The sequence below is a fragment of the Xiphophorus couchianus genome, chromosome 22 (genome assembly GCF_001444195.1).
Source record: "Xiphophorus couchianus chromosome 22, X_couchianus-1.0, whole genome shotgun sequence".
Classification (NCBI taxonomy): domain Eukaryota; kingdom Metazoa; phylum Chordata; class Actinopteri; order Cyprinodontiformes; family Poeciliidae; genus Xiphophorus; species Xiphophorus couchianus.
The window spans coordinates 15651579-15667489 of NC_040249.1; the positions used below are offsets into that span (position 1 = coordinate 15651579).

The 15911-nt window shown below is 35.5% G+C and overlaps 1 protein-coding gene across 1 annotated transcript; it reads left to right on the plus strand.

The window, feature by feature from the left end:
• Positions 1–2876: 2876 nt before the first annotated feature.
• Positions 2877–15884, plus strand: fbxo11a (F-box protein 11a). Its single transcript, XM_028006566.1, has 22 exons — positions 2877–3174; positions 6251–6375; positions 6478–6559; positions 7692–7836; positions 8240–8369; positions 8959–9042; positions 9125–9257; positions 9337–9443; positions 9559–9670; positions 10196–10302; positions 10771–10908; positions 11091–11308; positions 11388–11568; positions 11698–11820; positions 13035–13120; positions 13249–13325; positions 13426–13569; positions 13674–13784; positions 13888–13995; positions 14077–14185; positions 14275–14373; positions 15292–15884. The coding sequence occupies exons 1-22, from the start codon at positions 3081–3083 to the stop codon at positions 15419–15421; spliced, it is 2643 nt and encodes an 880-aa protein (XP_027862367.1). The 5' UTR covers positions 2877–3080; the 3' UTR covers positions 15422–15884.
• Positions 15885–15911: the final 27 nt, after the last annotated feature.

The window sequence follows — 15911 nt, forward strand, 5'->3', positions numbered from 1 at the left end:
CAAGAAAAGACTAATTTCTTAAATAATGTATTTTCAACATTCCTTTTTAGTAGATGCGAGAACAACTTTGCAGGGTGGAATTTTACTACACACCATTTTTTTTTTACAGTAAGACATCTTTTGGGTTTACTAGCCATGTTATTGAGTAAATAAGCCTTTCCTAAGGAAAAAATATATATTCAGTGCAGGTATGATGCATCATTTTCTTGAAAAAGGTCTTCATCATCAGCAAAAATACTTTAGATTTATAGACAAACAGAAGTGTGTAAATGGCACCAAAAATATTCATCGCTGAATAAAACTTCAGTTATCTGCAGACCATATCTGCCTCTCTTCAACCTTAGAAGATTGTTTTCTTCTTTTTATGTATAATTGGTGGTTTCCTCTTGGCTTTTCTGCAAATAATAACAATTTCCTTCAGCAGATTTCCAACGGCAGACACAAACATTGACTCAAGCGTGAGCTCGTTTGATTTTTACTTCTTAGATTGTGCATTTTATATTTCCAAGGGAAATTACTTTGAGTTTTCTGTCCTGAAGTTACAATGTACTCATTGTAGTACAGTTTGTTTTTCTTTTACACCTTTCCCATTATGCTGGTAGTTGCTCTAAATTGTTCTGCAGACACAACTGACTTGGAACAACCAGCATCGTTTGCTAAACTCAATGTGGATTTAGTTTTTTGAAGGACTTCTAACAATAACTTTTAGTGTTTCAACAGACAGTTCACTTGTTGAGGAAATGGTTCCTGCTAATCAGATAAGTGCTCTCTTTTAACTGAAGACTCATTTGCACAATTAGAGTAGTGCACATATTGATTTTAGAAATGCAAATTAAAGAGTGATTCTGTGCTTTGTTCATTTAGTTAATCAAAATAAGGAAGATTAATTTCAATAATGTAATTTATTTAACTATTTCAGGTATACTTCCCAAATCCAGGCTTTTTTCAAGGAATTTAGATTTATTTCACATTTGTGTTTGTCCTTTTTGCTTTGAAGAGAAACATTTGACAGAAATTCACTTAAGAACAGTGATCATATTTTTTTTTTTTTTAGAAAACTGGCCTAGTAGTCAGGCTAGAATGAAACTCTCTAACAATGAGACAACTTAACTTGTTAATGTTTGTTGTTGCTTTCTGGCCCATTGTGCTTAAATAGTTTGCTTGCTTTTGTATTCAGTCATATTGTCTGTGACATCATTTTGTTTTCAAATTTTGCTGTACAATCAACCAAAATTACTTAATACGCTGTTTTTATAACAACATAACAACATGTCATGGTCAGTTGTTTTTATAATTATTTTGGGTTTTAGTCAATAATATCTAGTTTGGTTTGTTTATTTATATCTTACGGTTGTCACGTATTTTAAAATATATTTGTCTTTATGTGATCCTTTTATGTTTTTTGTTTTTCTTCTAGATGTCGTCTGGGTTCAAGCCCAGTCACTTAAATTAGTAAAGTTTCCATGAACACAAGTGAACCCAAACAGATAACAGAATCAAAAAGGTAATTATACTAAAAGTAAAAGTCATTACTCATAGTGTGATATGTATTGATTGATTGCTTTATTCAACAGACTCGTGCCATATCCACAAAGACATGATACACAGCAACACATACAACATAAAAAAACTAAAATCTTATAAAAGACTTGCATACCAATGCATGTTTTCATTTGTTCTAATTTTGATGATTATGGTTTACATGTAGGAAAAACCCAACATAAGATCACTATGGTAAATGAGACCATGAAAAGGTTTCATGATCTTAAAAATGTCATATCTTATGGCATTTTTACAGTCTGCACCATTATAGGGAAGACTGCTGACTTGACAGCTGACTAGTAGCCACTCACATCCACTGCAAAAGTAAGTAACATAAGATAATTGCTAAAGAAGCTGTTTTTTGTTACAGAGTGCTGTATCCAAGCACATCGAAAGTTGAGTGGAAGGAAAAGGTGCACATGGGAAGCAATGTTAAGTACTTCCTGATTTTTTTTTATTTAACCTTTATTCAATGAGGGGAGTTATTAAAAACAATTTATTATTTACAATAACGATCTGGTTTCCCGCTGCTGACATTGTTAATGTAAATGCTGATTTCCAGCAGAAGTTGGCACCTGCCTCCACTGCCAAAAGCGTAAATTCTGGTTTAATACCCAGGATACCACTGTGCTTGACTGGTAAACGAAACTGCCTGACCTAAATCTCATTGACAATCCATGGGTGGTTGTCGAAAAGAAGGTGAGACAGGAAACAATTGATAGGAGCTGAAGGCAGATGAAACACTGCCTTCAGCAGATGACTCCACAAGTTGCATTGATACATATAAAAAGGTGCACCGATCACTTTACAGATTATAAATGGCTCATATCTTTGTAATAAAAACTCGTTTCTAACATGTACTATTATTATTTTTTATATCATATTCCTCTTTTAATACTAAAGTTTTTATTTGCTACAGCAACAGTCATAAAAATTTTCAGAAATAAACGCTAAAATCTTTTTATGCAATGAATCTATACGAGACTAAGCTTTTAAACACATGTCTAAGTATTTAGGCCTTTCTCTAATATTCTGAGTGAGATGCATATAGCCTACATACTTCATACCTGAAACCACTGAGGTACAGGACCAGTATGTTCGTTTAGTAGTGTCAATAAACACTGTAGGGAGACCATTTGTAAGCTAAAGTAACGACAGCCCATCTGTAGCTGCGATAAACCACACATTCCCATACAGTACATGCTTTTAACAAAATGTGTTAAAGTCTAAAGAACGTCTTAAATCGAGCGCCTTCAACGGAAAAGGCAATGAGAAGAAGAACAGTCTACGCATGTGATGCGACTGAGGCCTGACGGACTGTCGCTGTCTGTTATGGCTCCTCCTGCTCCAGAGAAACGGGGCCAGACGTAACACCAGTGCGGGCGAACGGGGAGCAGCACAGCGATACGGTCCTCTCGAGCCGCGGTGAAAGATGGCAGCTCGTCAAATGCTTAACAAAAAGAAATAGACGGCGTGTTCGGCGTCGCCTCTTCTGCCGTGAAAGCTTCGACATTTTCTCAAGATTACCAACACCCCAAATGAACTCCGTCAGAGCAAGTAACGTTAGCAGAAGACCTAGGCGAGTATCAAGGCCGCGCCCGGTGCAGCCGGATAGGAACCACCAGGAAAGAGGTAATATTCCTTCAACTAGCGTTAGCTTTGCTGGGAGGCTAAGCAGCTGCTTAGTTGACTATATCAGGACAATACGTAGCAGTTTCGTGTATTTTGTTTTAGCTAAAATGTTGAACATAAAGAAAAGACGGGTTAGTAAGTGTGAGCCCAACACGGCGTTCTCAGTCGGTGAACTCTAGTCAGGAAACGCCGAGGCTTGTGTGTTTGTAGCTGGCATTTAGGCCGCGCTTTGTTTTGCTTGATTTTATGTCCTGAGTCGACTCGTCTTTTGCTTGTCTCACGCAATACCGCTGCTGTTTTAAGTGTTTTTGTGCGACAGAATTACTAATGTTTCACAAATGAATAACATAATGTAGATACTGTAGTAAAATGACGGATGACAAGCGCCTGGAAGAGCGCATTAAAGGGTTTTGCTAGTTTCAGTAGCATGCTAATTAAAGGTAGCCCGTACTAGTTAGTTATTATTGGAGTATTTAGGCAGCTATATACGTACCTTTGCTTTCATACCCTTAAGCCGTCATTTCCCCTTAAAAAGCCCCAGTCTTTATAACCTCTGCGATGTTAAAATGTCAGTCGCGCTGCCCGTCATTATGACTAACTTTTTCTCTTGAAATAACCCATTAGGTTTTAGCATTTTAGGTGACATTAAACAGTGAACCATTAGTGGTCTCAAGTTGAAGCATTTTATTGTGCTTGCAGTGTCTTAATGTCAAATTACCAATCGTAGGGACAATGTACTGGTAATAATAATGGTCTGAATGTAGTTTGACGTTATTTGCAGCTAGGGGATGGTGAAATATTTGATCTCTAAATATTAACTGAATGACAGCCAGCAGGAGATGTGCACTTGTAAATGTTGTTCAAAGAAACTAGAACAGGAGTGGGCCATTTTAAATTTTTGTACAGTAGGCTTCAATAACCTAGAGTAGAAAAAAACCAAAACATGTACTGTAGTACATCTACTTACATTTATTTAAGACAGAAAAACAATAATTATTCCTACTGCTGCAAAAATAATGCAGCAAATTGATCATCACAGTGGCAATGTTGTCATGCTAAGTTCTGTAGGGGATTTCAATTAAACATTCTTATTATATATATTTTACTTACTTTGTATAATAGTTTAACAGGACTATTTACAAACTGATTAATTGGTCAATCTTACCTTACCATACCATGTTTATTTAAATAAGTAAAATACAGAAACTTTGCATGGCATCAATAAAATGAATTTAAACCATAGGAATGTTATTATGTAGTATTTCAGCAGCAGCTTAATTCTTTTCTAAAAAAATAATAATAATATGGCAAATACATTTAGGTTTTAAATATTTGATACCAACAAAAAAATGTTACTTTACATTTACTGGAAACTGGGAATGATTTCATACCAGAGTTAACAGCGTTTCAGTTAAGATACTCAGAGAAGTCTGGATTCCAATATGGAAACACCTAAGTAGCCATGTTTGTTTTACTACTTACAATTGTTTTAAGCTATACTTTCCACATCCAAACACCACTGTCAATTTCTTTAGTTCAGAGTTGCAGGCGCTACATGTAACATTGATTTCAGATTCACTCTTGCAAGTGTGTACTGTAAAATTAATATATTTCTCCCCCAATTTACCATTGTTGATGCAATGCTCGGTCATACTGGATCTTGAAGTCGGCGTCTGAACAATTCTGACTTTCCTAGTTGAAAGTCCGACTTCCAGTTGATTTTTCCGACTCTGAAATGGGAATTTTTTCGGAACACAATACTTTTTCTAGGTGTCATCATTACAGCTAAATTATCACCTAAATTAGAAAATGAACGATGTTTACAGTACTATTGTGCAATAAAACTTTGATCAAGAAACAAAAAATAACAATAAAAATAACAGTAATAATTATAAAGATGGGCTTAAAGATTTAATGAAAAAGATGATTTAAGTTGCTTATTGGCCAGTGCTGAAGGGCACCGTTAACTAAGCATTTCTACAAGACAGAGAATAGATTGTAGTAGTGTAAAATTAATTTGTATTATTTTATGCTTATATTGTAACATTTGCATTCTTAAACTTTACTACAAATGGGTTTGTACATTAATACATATTTTACATTATTCTTACTTGTAATACATACTGTATTTGTGATTAGTTAATGGAAATTTTGAAAAAATGAAACTCATTAGTTGCTTAAATTACTGTTCTTTGAGGTATAAACATAGAAAGTGGAGTAATTTGCAATGGCATTGTGGTACCTATAGAAATCACTCATTACAATAGTATTGTTATAGTAGTAATAATGTGATATTTCTTTTGTCCATGTCATCTAGCTCTAGTTCACACAGCTGCATCGTAACACTTTTTAGGGCATATTTGGTGTTTTTCTATTGTTTATGTAATAATCGATTAGACTCTTATCTACTTGATAAGAGTCTAATCGATTATTTATCATAGCCTTTGATATTAGCTGTTATCTGATGTGTAATAGAATAGGTAGAATAAATGGTGGAACCTCTTGATGTGGATTTATTTAATGAATAGTGAATAAAAAAATCAGATTTTTCAGTATTCGTATCTTTCACTAGAAGTGTTCATCAACTTAGTTTATGATAAAAGCTGTGACATGTTTGGGTGTTTTGTTGTTGTTGACTAAATCCCCTCTTAATTTAATTTATATTGTATTTATTCTTTACAGAGTAGATCCTAAAAAGGACAATTTACCTTTCTTGATTTTGATCTCGGCTCCTCATGAATACTGTTTGGTGCTCACTAGTGTATTTCTTATGTCTTTTAAATTTATTTCTGAAAGCTTATATTGTAATTTGAACAGTTAATTTAGCTGATGAGTTATTGTATTAATCCTGTTCAACCAGGTATTTTAATATTTCAGCGTTTGTGAGCCTCAAAACAAAATATACCAATTAGGAAACATTTTATTTAATGGTACATAAGGAACTTTTTCTTTCTCAGGACCATAAAATTTACATGAGCAAAAGTTTTTGACCATTATGTCCTTGATAAATGCATTTTTTTGTTGTTGTTTGGGTTGATTTAATCACTATCTTTTTCTCCTCATCTATTAACTGTAGATGAGGACATTCCTGCAGAAATGGTTGCAGAAGAATCCGGTCCAGGAGCTCAAAATAGTCCCTACCAGCTTAGAAGAAAGTCTCTACCCAAGAGAACGGTGTGTCCCACAAAGACAAACATGGAGGTATGGCCTTTCTAAAACAGCAAGTGGAAACGATTGATGGAAGAAAAAAGTTTTTAAAGATAATTCTATAAGTAATAATGAGAGATTTCCTTTGGCCTGCAGGGTGCCTCCACTTCAACAACAGAAAACTTTGGACACCGACCTAAGCGTCCCAGAGTTTCAGGAAAGTGTCCAGATTTACCAGGTACTTACACACATCGTTTTATCTTGTTTCTTCTTTAGAGCACACTCGTCATTATGTTTTACATATGTTGGGAGTGAAAATGTTGGGTGAACAATTAGTCAAAGTAAACTGATGCAAAAATTTCATGGCAGCTGTTCATAAAGAGGTTTATATTTACTGCAGTACTTGTTTGTAGTTGTGACTTTTTGTTATGCTTGCCTATTTTTCTGAGCTCCAGGTTTTTTCGCTCCTTCATCAATTTGCACCTCTATTTTTCCCCCTTCCCACTTCTGATTTGTACTTGAAAACAAACAGTTTTGTTCCTGTGTAGTTAAATTATTGTGCATCAGTTTACTTTTCAACATGGTTAATAATTCTGATTAAATAATTGGGATAAATAGTCTCTAGAAATGCAGAAAAATCATTTATAATTTAATTCAATTGTAAATGAATTAAATTATAATTCATTATAACTCTATTATTTAGAGTCTTTGTTTTGCAACCTATTTATCCTGATTATTTCTTGGACCAGTATTTTTTACCTATTTGAGTTGGATGGTTCTTCATAAATATGACAGATTTTAACACCCTGTCAAATCAGAATTACTCTTAAATGTGATTTAAGCAAGCATAAATTCATATTTTGAATTAATTAAGCTCTATTCATCAGTGCAGTTCTGTATTTTAATAGACATCAATTTGGGTAGATCTTTTTGGATTAAACATGTAGTACTGCTTTAAACTTGTATATGAGGAACTTATAAATTCTGGTGTTTGTGACATTTGGGCCTTTGTCATTCTCTGCTGCTCCAAACAAAGGACTTGAAATGGATGTTTGCCTGTGACACAGTCTTGCTGTACTGAAGCCAACTGTCAGCTTAGATCATGTTATGAACAAGGTTGGCCAAAGTGGCCCATTTTAAAATAAGAAGCAATTAAACTATTTACAAAATATTGTATTATTTTTTTTCATTTATTGCTTCATTTTGACTTGGTGCCACAAATTCACTCAAAGATTTTTTTCTTCTTCCATTCTAGTTCTGTTTAAGTCCTGAGTAACTGTTTTGTTTACTCCTGTGATCTTGGTATAAATATGCCAGGTCTGTTCCCACAAGCATACGATGGTCTAACGCCGTGGTCGCTGTCTTCCCAGCTGCTCCAGCAGAACAGTATTTGCAGGAGAAGCTTCCAGATGAGGTGGTGCTGAAGATCTTCTCGTACCTGTTGGAGCAGGACTTGTGCCGTGCAGCTTGTGTGTGCAAGCGCTTTAGTGAGCTGGCCAACGACCCCATCCTCTGGTGAGGCTTGTTGTCCAATTAATGTGACTTGTATGTTGGTATTTAACCCACCATATTCTAAGATTGTAAAGCAGCTTTCTACACCCTGAGGATTGTCAACATTGCCAGGTTGTGGATCTGTTGCAGGGATGCACAACTTGACATCGCATTGTTGTTGAATATTGTGTTTTACTTGGTTAAAATTAAGTTTGAGAGGTCACTATATATTTTTAAGTAACTTTAATTTTCATTTATCCAGCTTTATTTCAAATTTCCCGTTGTTTTCTGGGATTCTACTAAATGCCACAATGATCACTATTATTAAACATTTATTTAAGATGAAAAGGAGAAACGTACAGGTATTTAATATGTTTGTGGCCTATATGAGAATATTATTTACTATTGATGTGTTTTAACATTTCAGGAAGCGATTGTACATGGAGGTTTTCGAATACACTCGACCTATGATGCACCCGGAGGCAGGAAAGTTTTACCAGATAAATCCAGAAGAGTATGAACAGCCAAACCCGTGGAAGGAGAGTTTTCAGCAGCTGGTGAGGAAATCTCATTTATAAAATAGCTTTCCTCCTCCTTGTGGTGTCTAGCAAAAGTTAGCATTCAGCCATCATTTTAGAGTTTTAAACCAAACTAAAAGAAGATGCATTTAACTAAATGTCTTCTGCTTTCACTTTGTCAAAATTTTTATTATGAGAACAGCATATTTTTATGGGTTAAAAAAAACTATATTATTAAAATAACTCCATAACGATAGTGCAGTTTGTAAAAAATAGTTTGTAGTGCAGTTTGTCTTCTCAGAAGACAAACTGCACTACAGTTTGTCCATACAGCTTGTCTTCTGAGTTTGTCTTCTCAGAAGACAAACTGCACTACAAACTATTTTTTTGTAGAACTTTGAAAAAGAATAAAATTAGATTTTTATTCTTTAGATGAATAGAAGAGAAAAAAAATCTGTTTTCTTTTTTTTCCACAGTTATCTAGAAATAGAAAATAATTAATTTTTTTCTTTCTGGATTTTAAAATGTTTCATACTTTTAGTTTGCATTTTTAAATTTGAAAATCTTGGACTATTATTTGTCCAGTATAAATTATTTTCTCTCTCTCTGTGTTGTTTTCCTTTCTTAGTATAAAGGCGCCCACGTTAAGCCAGGCTTTGCAGAACACTTCTACAGTAATCCTGCCAGATACAAAGGAAGAGATAACATGTTTGTAAGTAAAACAACTTTTTTAACCCTGATGTTTTTTAATCTATAATTTTTACGTGCAGTACTCACTTATTTATTTTTTTCAGTATTATGACACCATAGAAGACGCTCTGGGAGGCGGTCAGGAGCCTCACTTCGACGGCTTGATATTTGTCCACTCTGGTATTTACACGGATGAGTGGATCTATATTGAATCGCCGATCACAATGATTGGAGCTGGTATGTGTCTTAAATCTATTTCAAAAGTACATTTGAACTAATCTTGTCTTGTTATTAAACTGTTAAAATGTTTTTGCAGCTCCTGGAAAGGTTGCAGAGAAAGTCATCATAGAGAACACCAGAGACTCCACTTTTGTTTTCATGGAGGGCTCAGAGGATGCTTATGTTGGATTTATAACTATCAGGGTAAAAAGACTTGTGGTTTATAATTGTAGTATGTAGCACGTTTAGTGCAATTTCTTCTCATTTCCATGGTGCATGTTTATCGTTAGTTATTTTGCAATTGTTGTCTGCTCTGCAGTTCAACCCTGACGATAAATCCGCCCAGCACCACAATGCGCACCATTGCTTGGAGATTACAGTGAACTGCAGCCCCATCATCGACCACTGCATCATCCGTAGCACATGCACAGGTAACACTCTGTCCTCTAATACAAAACTTGGAAAGATTTGCCTGTTTGATATTAAAATTCAAGAAATTTCAAATTGAAAAATCACAGTTTGTATGTTATTGCTATATTGGTTTGAAGTGTTGTATTACATTGTGTTGTCTTATCTTTATGTACTTTCACTCTGAATTGCCTTTGGCTGAAAGGTGCTGTATATAATAAATCTGCCTTACATTATCTTATTACTCTTGTGCATTTCTCAGAATCTGCATCTATCGTTTTTCAGATCTGCAGTTTTCTTACTTTGTATATTTGACCTTGCTGTTTGGTCTTTCTATGTCTTTGTGCTATAATTTGCTCTTTGCTTTGCCACTGACACTCTATACCTCCCCACTGAGTGATAAATGCAAAATGATTATATTTTATTGTTTTCTCTCCTAAAAAAAAAAATCTGTAAATGACTGGAGATGCTGGACTTATTGGCACTTTGTTTTTCTTTTTAAACTTTTTTTGGGTTATGCATGTTGACATAAGGTTTTTCTGTTTTAGTTGGGTCCGCCGTGTGTGTCAGTGGTCAGGGGGCTTGTCCCACAATAAAGCACTGCAACATCAGTGACTGTGAAAATGTTGGCCTTTACATCACTGATCATGCACAGGTAGTGTACACTTTTCACTTGTATAATGTTAGCATTTGATCATCTGGATTTGTGTGGCAGTAATTTCATCTTCATTCTACTAAAGGAGTAGAATCTCAGATACTGTTAGGTACTGAGAGATCCACCAGTCAGGCTATTCTTGGCTGATAGAGATTTCAGATTTTCTTTGAGGAATGACATGATAACTTTTTCTCACTTGGGATGATATAGTGCTTTTATTTGTCATTTGAAAGACATAAATTGGTGGGAATTTTTACCTTTGGTGCATTTAATAAATAGAAAAATGGCAGGATATTCTGCGATGATCACTGGTCTTAGAAAAATTGTCCGATCACATAAAAGTCCCAACAAACGAATCTTTCTGTTGAGAAAATAGCTTCTGGTATACAGGCTACATTATTAGCGCAACATTTTTTTTTTAATTTTAAGTGCGAATATTTACTAATGTGTATTCATGTTGTTGTTTAGGGCATTTACGAGGACAATGAGATTTCAAACAACGCTCTGGCGGGGATTTGGGTGAAGAACCATGGCAACCCAATCATCAGAAGGAATCACATCCATCATGGCAGAGACGTCGGCGTCTTCACGTTTGATCACGGCATGGTAAGATATAAAAGCTTCTCACAGTCAGCTGCTGGGTTTCCTTCCTAAATATTTGGTTTCAAACTCTTCAATTTGCTCCTCTTTGCAGTGTGACAAAACAGACCTGTGTAGTTGTTCACAGACATGTTCCATACAGCTTGCCTCTTTGCGAACTAACTCAGTATTACTCCGTGTTTTTGTAGGGTTACTTTGAGAGCTGCAACATCCATAGGAACCGGATTGCTGGCTTCGAAGTGAAGGCGTACGCCAACCCCACAGTGGTTCGTTGTGAAATCCACCACGGTCAGACTGGTGGCATCTATGTGCATGAAAAGGGCCGCGGACAGTTCATCGAAAACAAGATCTATGCAAATAACTTTGCAGGCGTGTGGATAACCTCAAACAGCGACCCCACTATAAGGTCAGTGTGGCCAGACTGACAGCTGGGGTTTTCCTTTAAAATGCTACATGCTCAGATATGTTGTGTTGTCCAAACACAGGGGTAACGCCATCTTTAATGGCAACCAAGGTGGCGTTTACATTTTTGGTGATGGCCGAGGCCTCATTGAAGGCAACGACATCTATGGCAACGCCCTGGCAGGAATCCAGATCAGGACGAACAGCTGTCCTATTGTGCGACATAACAAGATCCATGATGGTCAACATGGTGGCATATATGTGGTAAATTCAGCTGTTAAAACAAACCTTTTGGTTAATTTTCTTCCATTTTTAGTTTGTACCTTCAGTAGATTTTCTACTCTGACTTGGAAACGTAATAGTGTTTGTTTTTCTTTCTTTGTGTGTGTGTAGCATGAAAAAGGACAGGGAGTCATAGAGGAGAACGAGGTGTACAGTAACACTCTGGCGGGAGTGTGGGTGACGACAGGCAGTATGCCAGTACTGAGGAGGAACAGGATACACAGCGGGAAGCAGGTAAGATGACGGCTGGTTATATGAAACAGTTATGTGCAAGTAAAAAGTAAAAAATATTTTAGTGTTTCTTACTGGAGGTTCTTAAACAGACTTTCATTTAATAAAACCTCATTTTAGACCCTAGAAAGTCTTAAATGGCCAGGTATTTATGCTAGGCTTGAAATTATTTTAGATTGGTTTTTCATTGGCTCTGTTTATTGTTTTTACTTTCAATCTATTTATTTTTAATTTCTTTATTGTTTTGTGCTGTTGGTGAATATTCATCTTCACTTAGCTCCTTTGTCATGGAAAATTATTATATTTATCAAGATTCAGCTTTAAAACAAGGGTTTGAAGGAGAACCTGTCAATAAACCAAGAGTGAAACGCAAGAAATGTGTGAAGCATTAAAAAAAATACATCATTTTGTCCCATTTGGTATTTTTTGTGCCATTTACTTTCATTCTACATCCATTTTGTTGAGTACATCATCACTCCAGATCATCTATTTATTTTTTTTATTCCCCTTGAAAAATGTTACGTATTGTGGTGATATTTGTTTTTATACATATTTATAAATTTGTATTGGTACGGATATACATTACACAAAATTGAATTAAACAAAAATTCCAAACAAAATAAAAATATTCATACATACTCCATTTTGTATTTACAAGGAGGATAAAAGCTAATTTTGTTTGGCTTAATCACAAAACCATTTGAGTGGTTAAAAAGATGTAAATATTATGTATAGTGAGGAATAAGCTTCATTCATCAAAACAAACATATAGTGATGACAGTATTCCCATCACAATCTTGAAAATAATCAGTTAAGACAAATTGTCTATTAATAATCTGACAGTCTTGTAAACTCCAGCACATTGTGTCTGTACATGTTCTTTACAAGAACAATTTATTTACAACCTTAGCTAAAAACAATAAAATAAGCAGAATTAATATAGCTGCCAATTTATAACACTCACTCTTAAATAATGAAAGAGGGGGAAGAAAAACTTTGAATCTCTAAAACTGATCTTTACAGGGTTTCTTAGGAAATGTATGAATGAAACCCCATTTCATTATACAATCACTTGTTTACGTTGTTTTGTAATTTTTTTTGATCATGGTAACCATGCCATTAATTCTTGACCAGAGTAACAGCCTTTAAAGCTCTTCAGTTTTGTGTATTTTACCAAGAAGAAGAAAATTAAATCCCAGTATGTGTTATTGAAACAGGTTGGGGTTTACTTCTACGACAATGGCCATGGTGTGCTGGAGGACAATGACATCTACAATCACATGTACTCTGGGGTTCAAATAAGGTTTGTTGGGGAAAAAAAGTCAATAGTCTTGAACATTTTTAATCCCAAGTCTTGATTTATATATGCCGAAATAAACAGTCTGCTTTAATTTACTCACCCAGACCTTTCATCCTTTTTCTTTTCAACAGGACTGGCAGCAATCCCAAAATCAGACGGAACAAGATCTGGGGGGGCCAAAATGGAGGCATTTTGGTTTACAACTCAGGTGGGAAGTACAGAGAGATTTTTTTAATTTTTTTTGCCAATATAGTGCTTTGCTATTGCCATTTGTCATTTTGTTTACTCAATTTCTCCTGGCTTTTCAGGCTTGGGATTCATTGAGGACAATGAGATCTTTGACAATGCAATGGCGGGAGTGTGGATCAAAACAGACAGCAACCCCACGCTGCGGAGGAATAAGATCCATGACGGGAGAGACGGAGGGATCTGTATATTCAACGGAGGACGAGGTAGTTTATCAATTTGTTATCTAAAAGTCACAGATTGATACTGTTTAGGATTTTTCCTGCATTACTACTGCAGTAAATCTAAAAGTCAGTCTTCTTTTGTGAAGGTTTGCTAGAAGAGAATGACATCTTCAGAAATGCCCAAGCAGGTGTTCTCATTAGCACCAACAGTCACCCCACACTGAGGAAAAACAGGATATTTGACGGCTTCGCTGCAGGTGGGTAACACACACACAGCTGTTTTTAATAAACTTTGAATGCTGTTTGTTTTTATTTTGTTAAATAGAGTTATTTTAAATCTGTTTTGTTCCTAAATTGAAGGTATTGAGATAACCAACCACGCTACAGCGACCTTAGAAGGCAATCAGATCTTCAACAATCGTTTTGGGGGCTTGTTCCTGGCATCTGGTGTCAATGTTACAATGAAAGGTACTTGCATGCTCAAATAATTTATAGTAACCAGTTGTTAATAATATATTAATATCTACATTTCTCCTATGTCTACTTCAGATAATAAAATACAGAACAATCAAGATGCCATTGAAAAGGCTGTGAGCAGAGGTCAGTGCCTGTACAAGATTTCAAGTTACACCAGCTACCCAATGCACGATTTTTACAGGTAACAAGCTCAATCATGGAGACAGTAATGATCTCTCATGGTTTTTGTTGGTTTTTCTTTTATTAATGATTCATTTTTGGTTTACACAGGTGTCACACCTGCAACACAACAGACCGCAACGCCATTTGTGTGAACTGTATTAAGAAGTGTCACCAAGGACACGACGTGGAGTTCATCAGACATGATAGGTCAGTATATATATTCATATTCAGTTAATTCAATTAAGCTTTGCAAATGTAAATTTTTTTCCAATACATAAATGTCAAATACCCACATTATTGTGTACAAGTGTTTGGATTACTAACTTTTTTCATTTGTAATGTAGAAACAAAATAAAAAGAAAACGTGACAAAGGAATCAAGTGGATGCCATTAACTACTTCAATTCTCTTCATAAAACATATAAATTCATGAATTTTATAAAATTTCAACCCACTTGATGCTAATTTCGTACAATAAACATTTTAACAAAAAAACAAACAACTCCCTTCATAATTGACTTTCTATCAGGAAAAATGGCATTTCCCAGTTCAATTTTTAGGAAATAGGAAACTGTTTCCTACTATAAATTGTTTCCTATTTATAATAGATAGTCTTTTATAGTAGGAAACTATACATACTAAACTTTTACAGGTTTTTTTTTTTAGTCAACAGTGTTTGTTGCTTTGCATGTATTTTACTAGATGCGTCTCAAAATTAAAATTTTGAGACGTTTCTCATCCGTTATCAGAACCTGATGCGGCTCCACTCGCTCCCCCAGAAGACTCACAACGAACACACTTACTGCTTTTGACTTTTAATGTTCAGCACTTACCGAAGTCTTATTTGGGTATTTTTTGACTTGAAAAATGCTAAATAAATTAAGTCCATTTATCATTTATGTAGTTTAAAAAGCGTATGAAAGACAAAGCAAAAAGAATCATGAAAATTTAAACTCACCTCAAACTGCCTTTGCAAATGTTATTCCACTTGCATCGATGAAAATGGCAAAAATCTGTTTTACAATTAAATGCAACATTAATTGTATGTCTTTCCTGTCTACGAGGCCTAATCTGTTTTTGCGTTATAATTCAACCCATTTAATTCTTCTTTTGCTTCTTCATGCAGATTTTTCTGCGACTGCGGCGCGGGGACGCTGTCGAATCCATGCACGTTAGCTGGGGAGCCGACTCATGACACAGACACGTTGTACGACTCGGCTCCTCCTATAGAGTCCAACACGCTGCAGCACAACTGAGCTCCAGATCTGAGGACCCTTTGTGCCTCGGCTCGATTGAACACACAGACACTTTTAGTTGTGCAGCAGAAGGGAAGCCCGAACTAAGTAACAGATTCACTTTGACAGAGCAAATACAGCTTACAAAAAAAACACTTGGGACATGAAAATGCTTAAAGATGTTCAGAGAAAAAAAAAAAGAAGTCTTGATGGATGCCTTGCTTTTTGTTAAAAAAAAAAAAAAAAAAGACACCAGTGGATCAGAGGAGAGCAGCTGACTCAGGGTTTGTGGGTTGAACTGGTGAGACGGACAAAAGCCACCTTCGCTCATCTTCCTTAAAAAAGCGCAAGAACAAGATACTTCGGTGATGTACAGATCCAGAGAGTTCTCGTCAGAGGAAAAGGTCCCACTTCCGATGCTTCCACCACTTTGGGCGACCGATGTTCTTGTTTGTAACGTACGGGGTAAAAAAAAAAAAAAAAAGAACTAAACAAAAAAACCCTGCAGCAC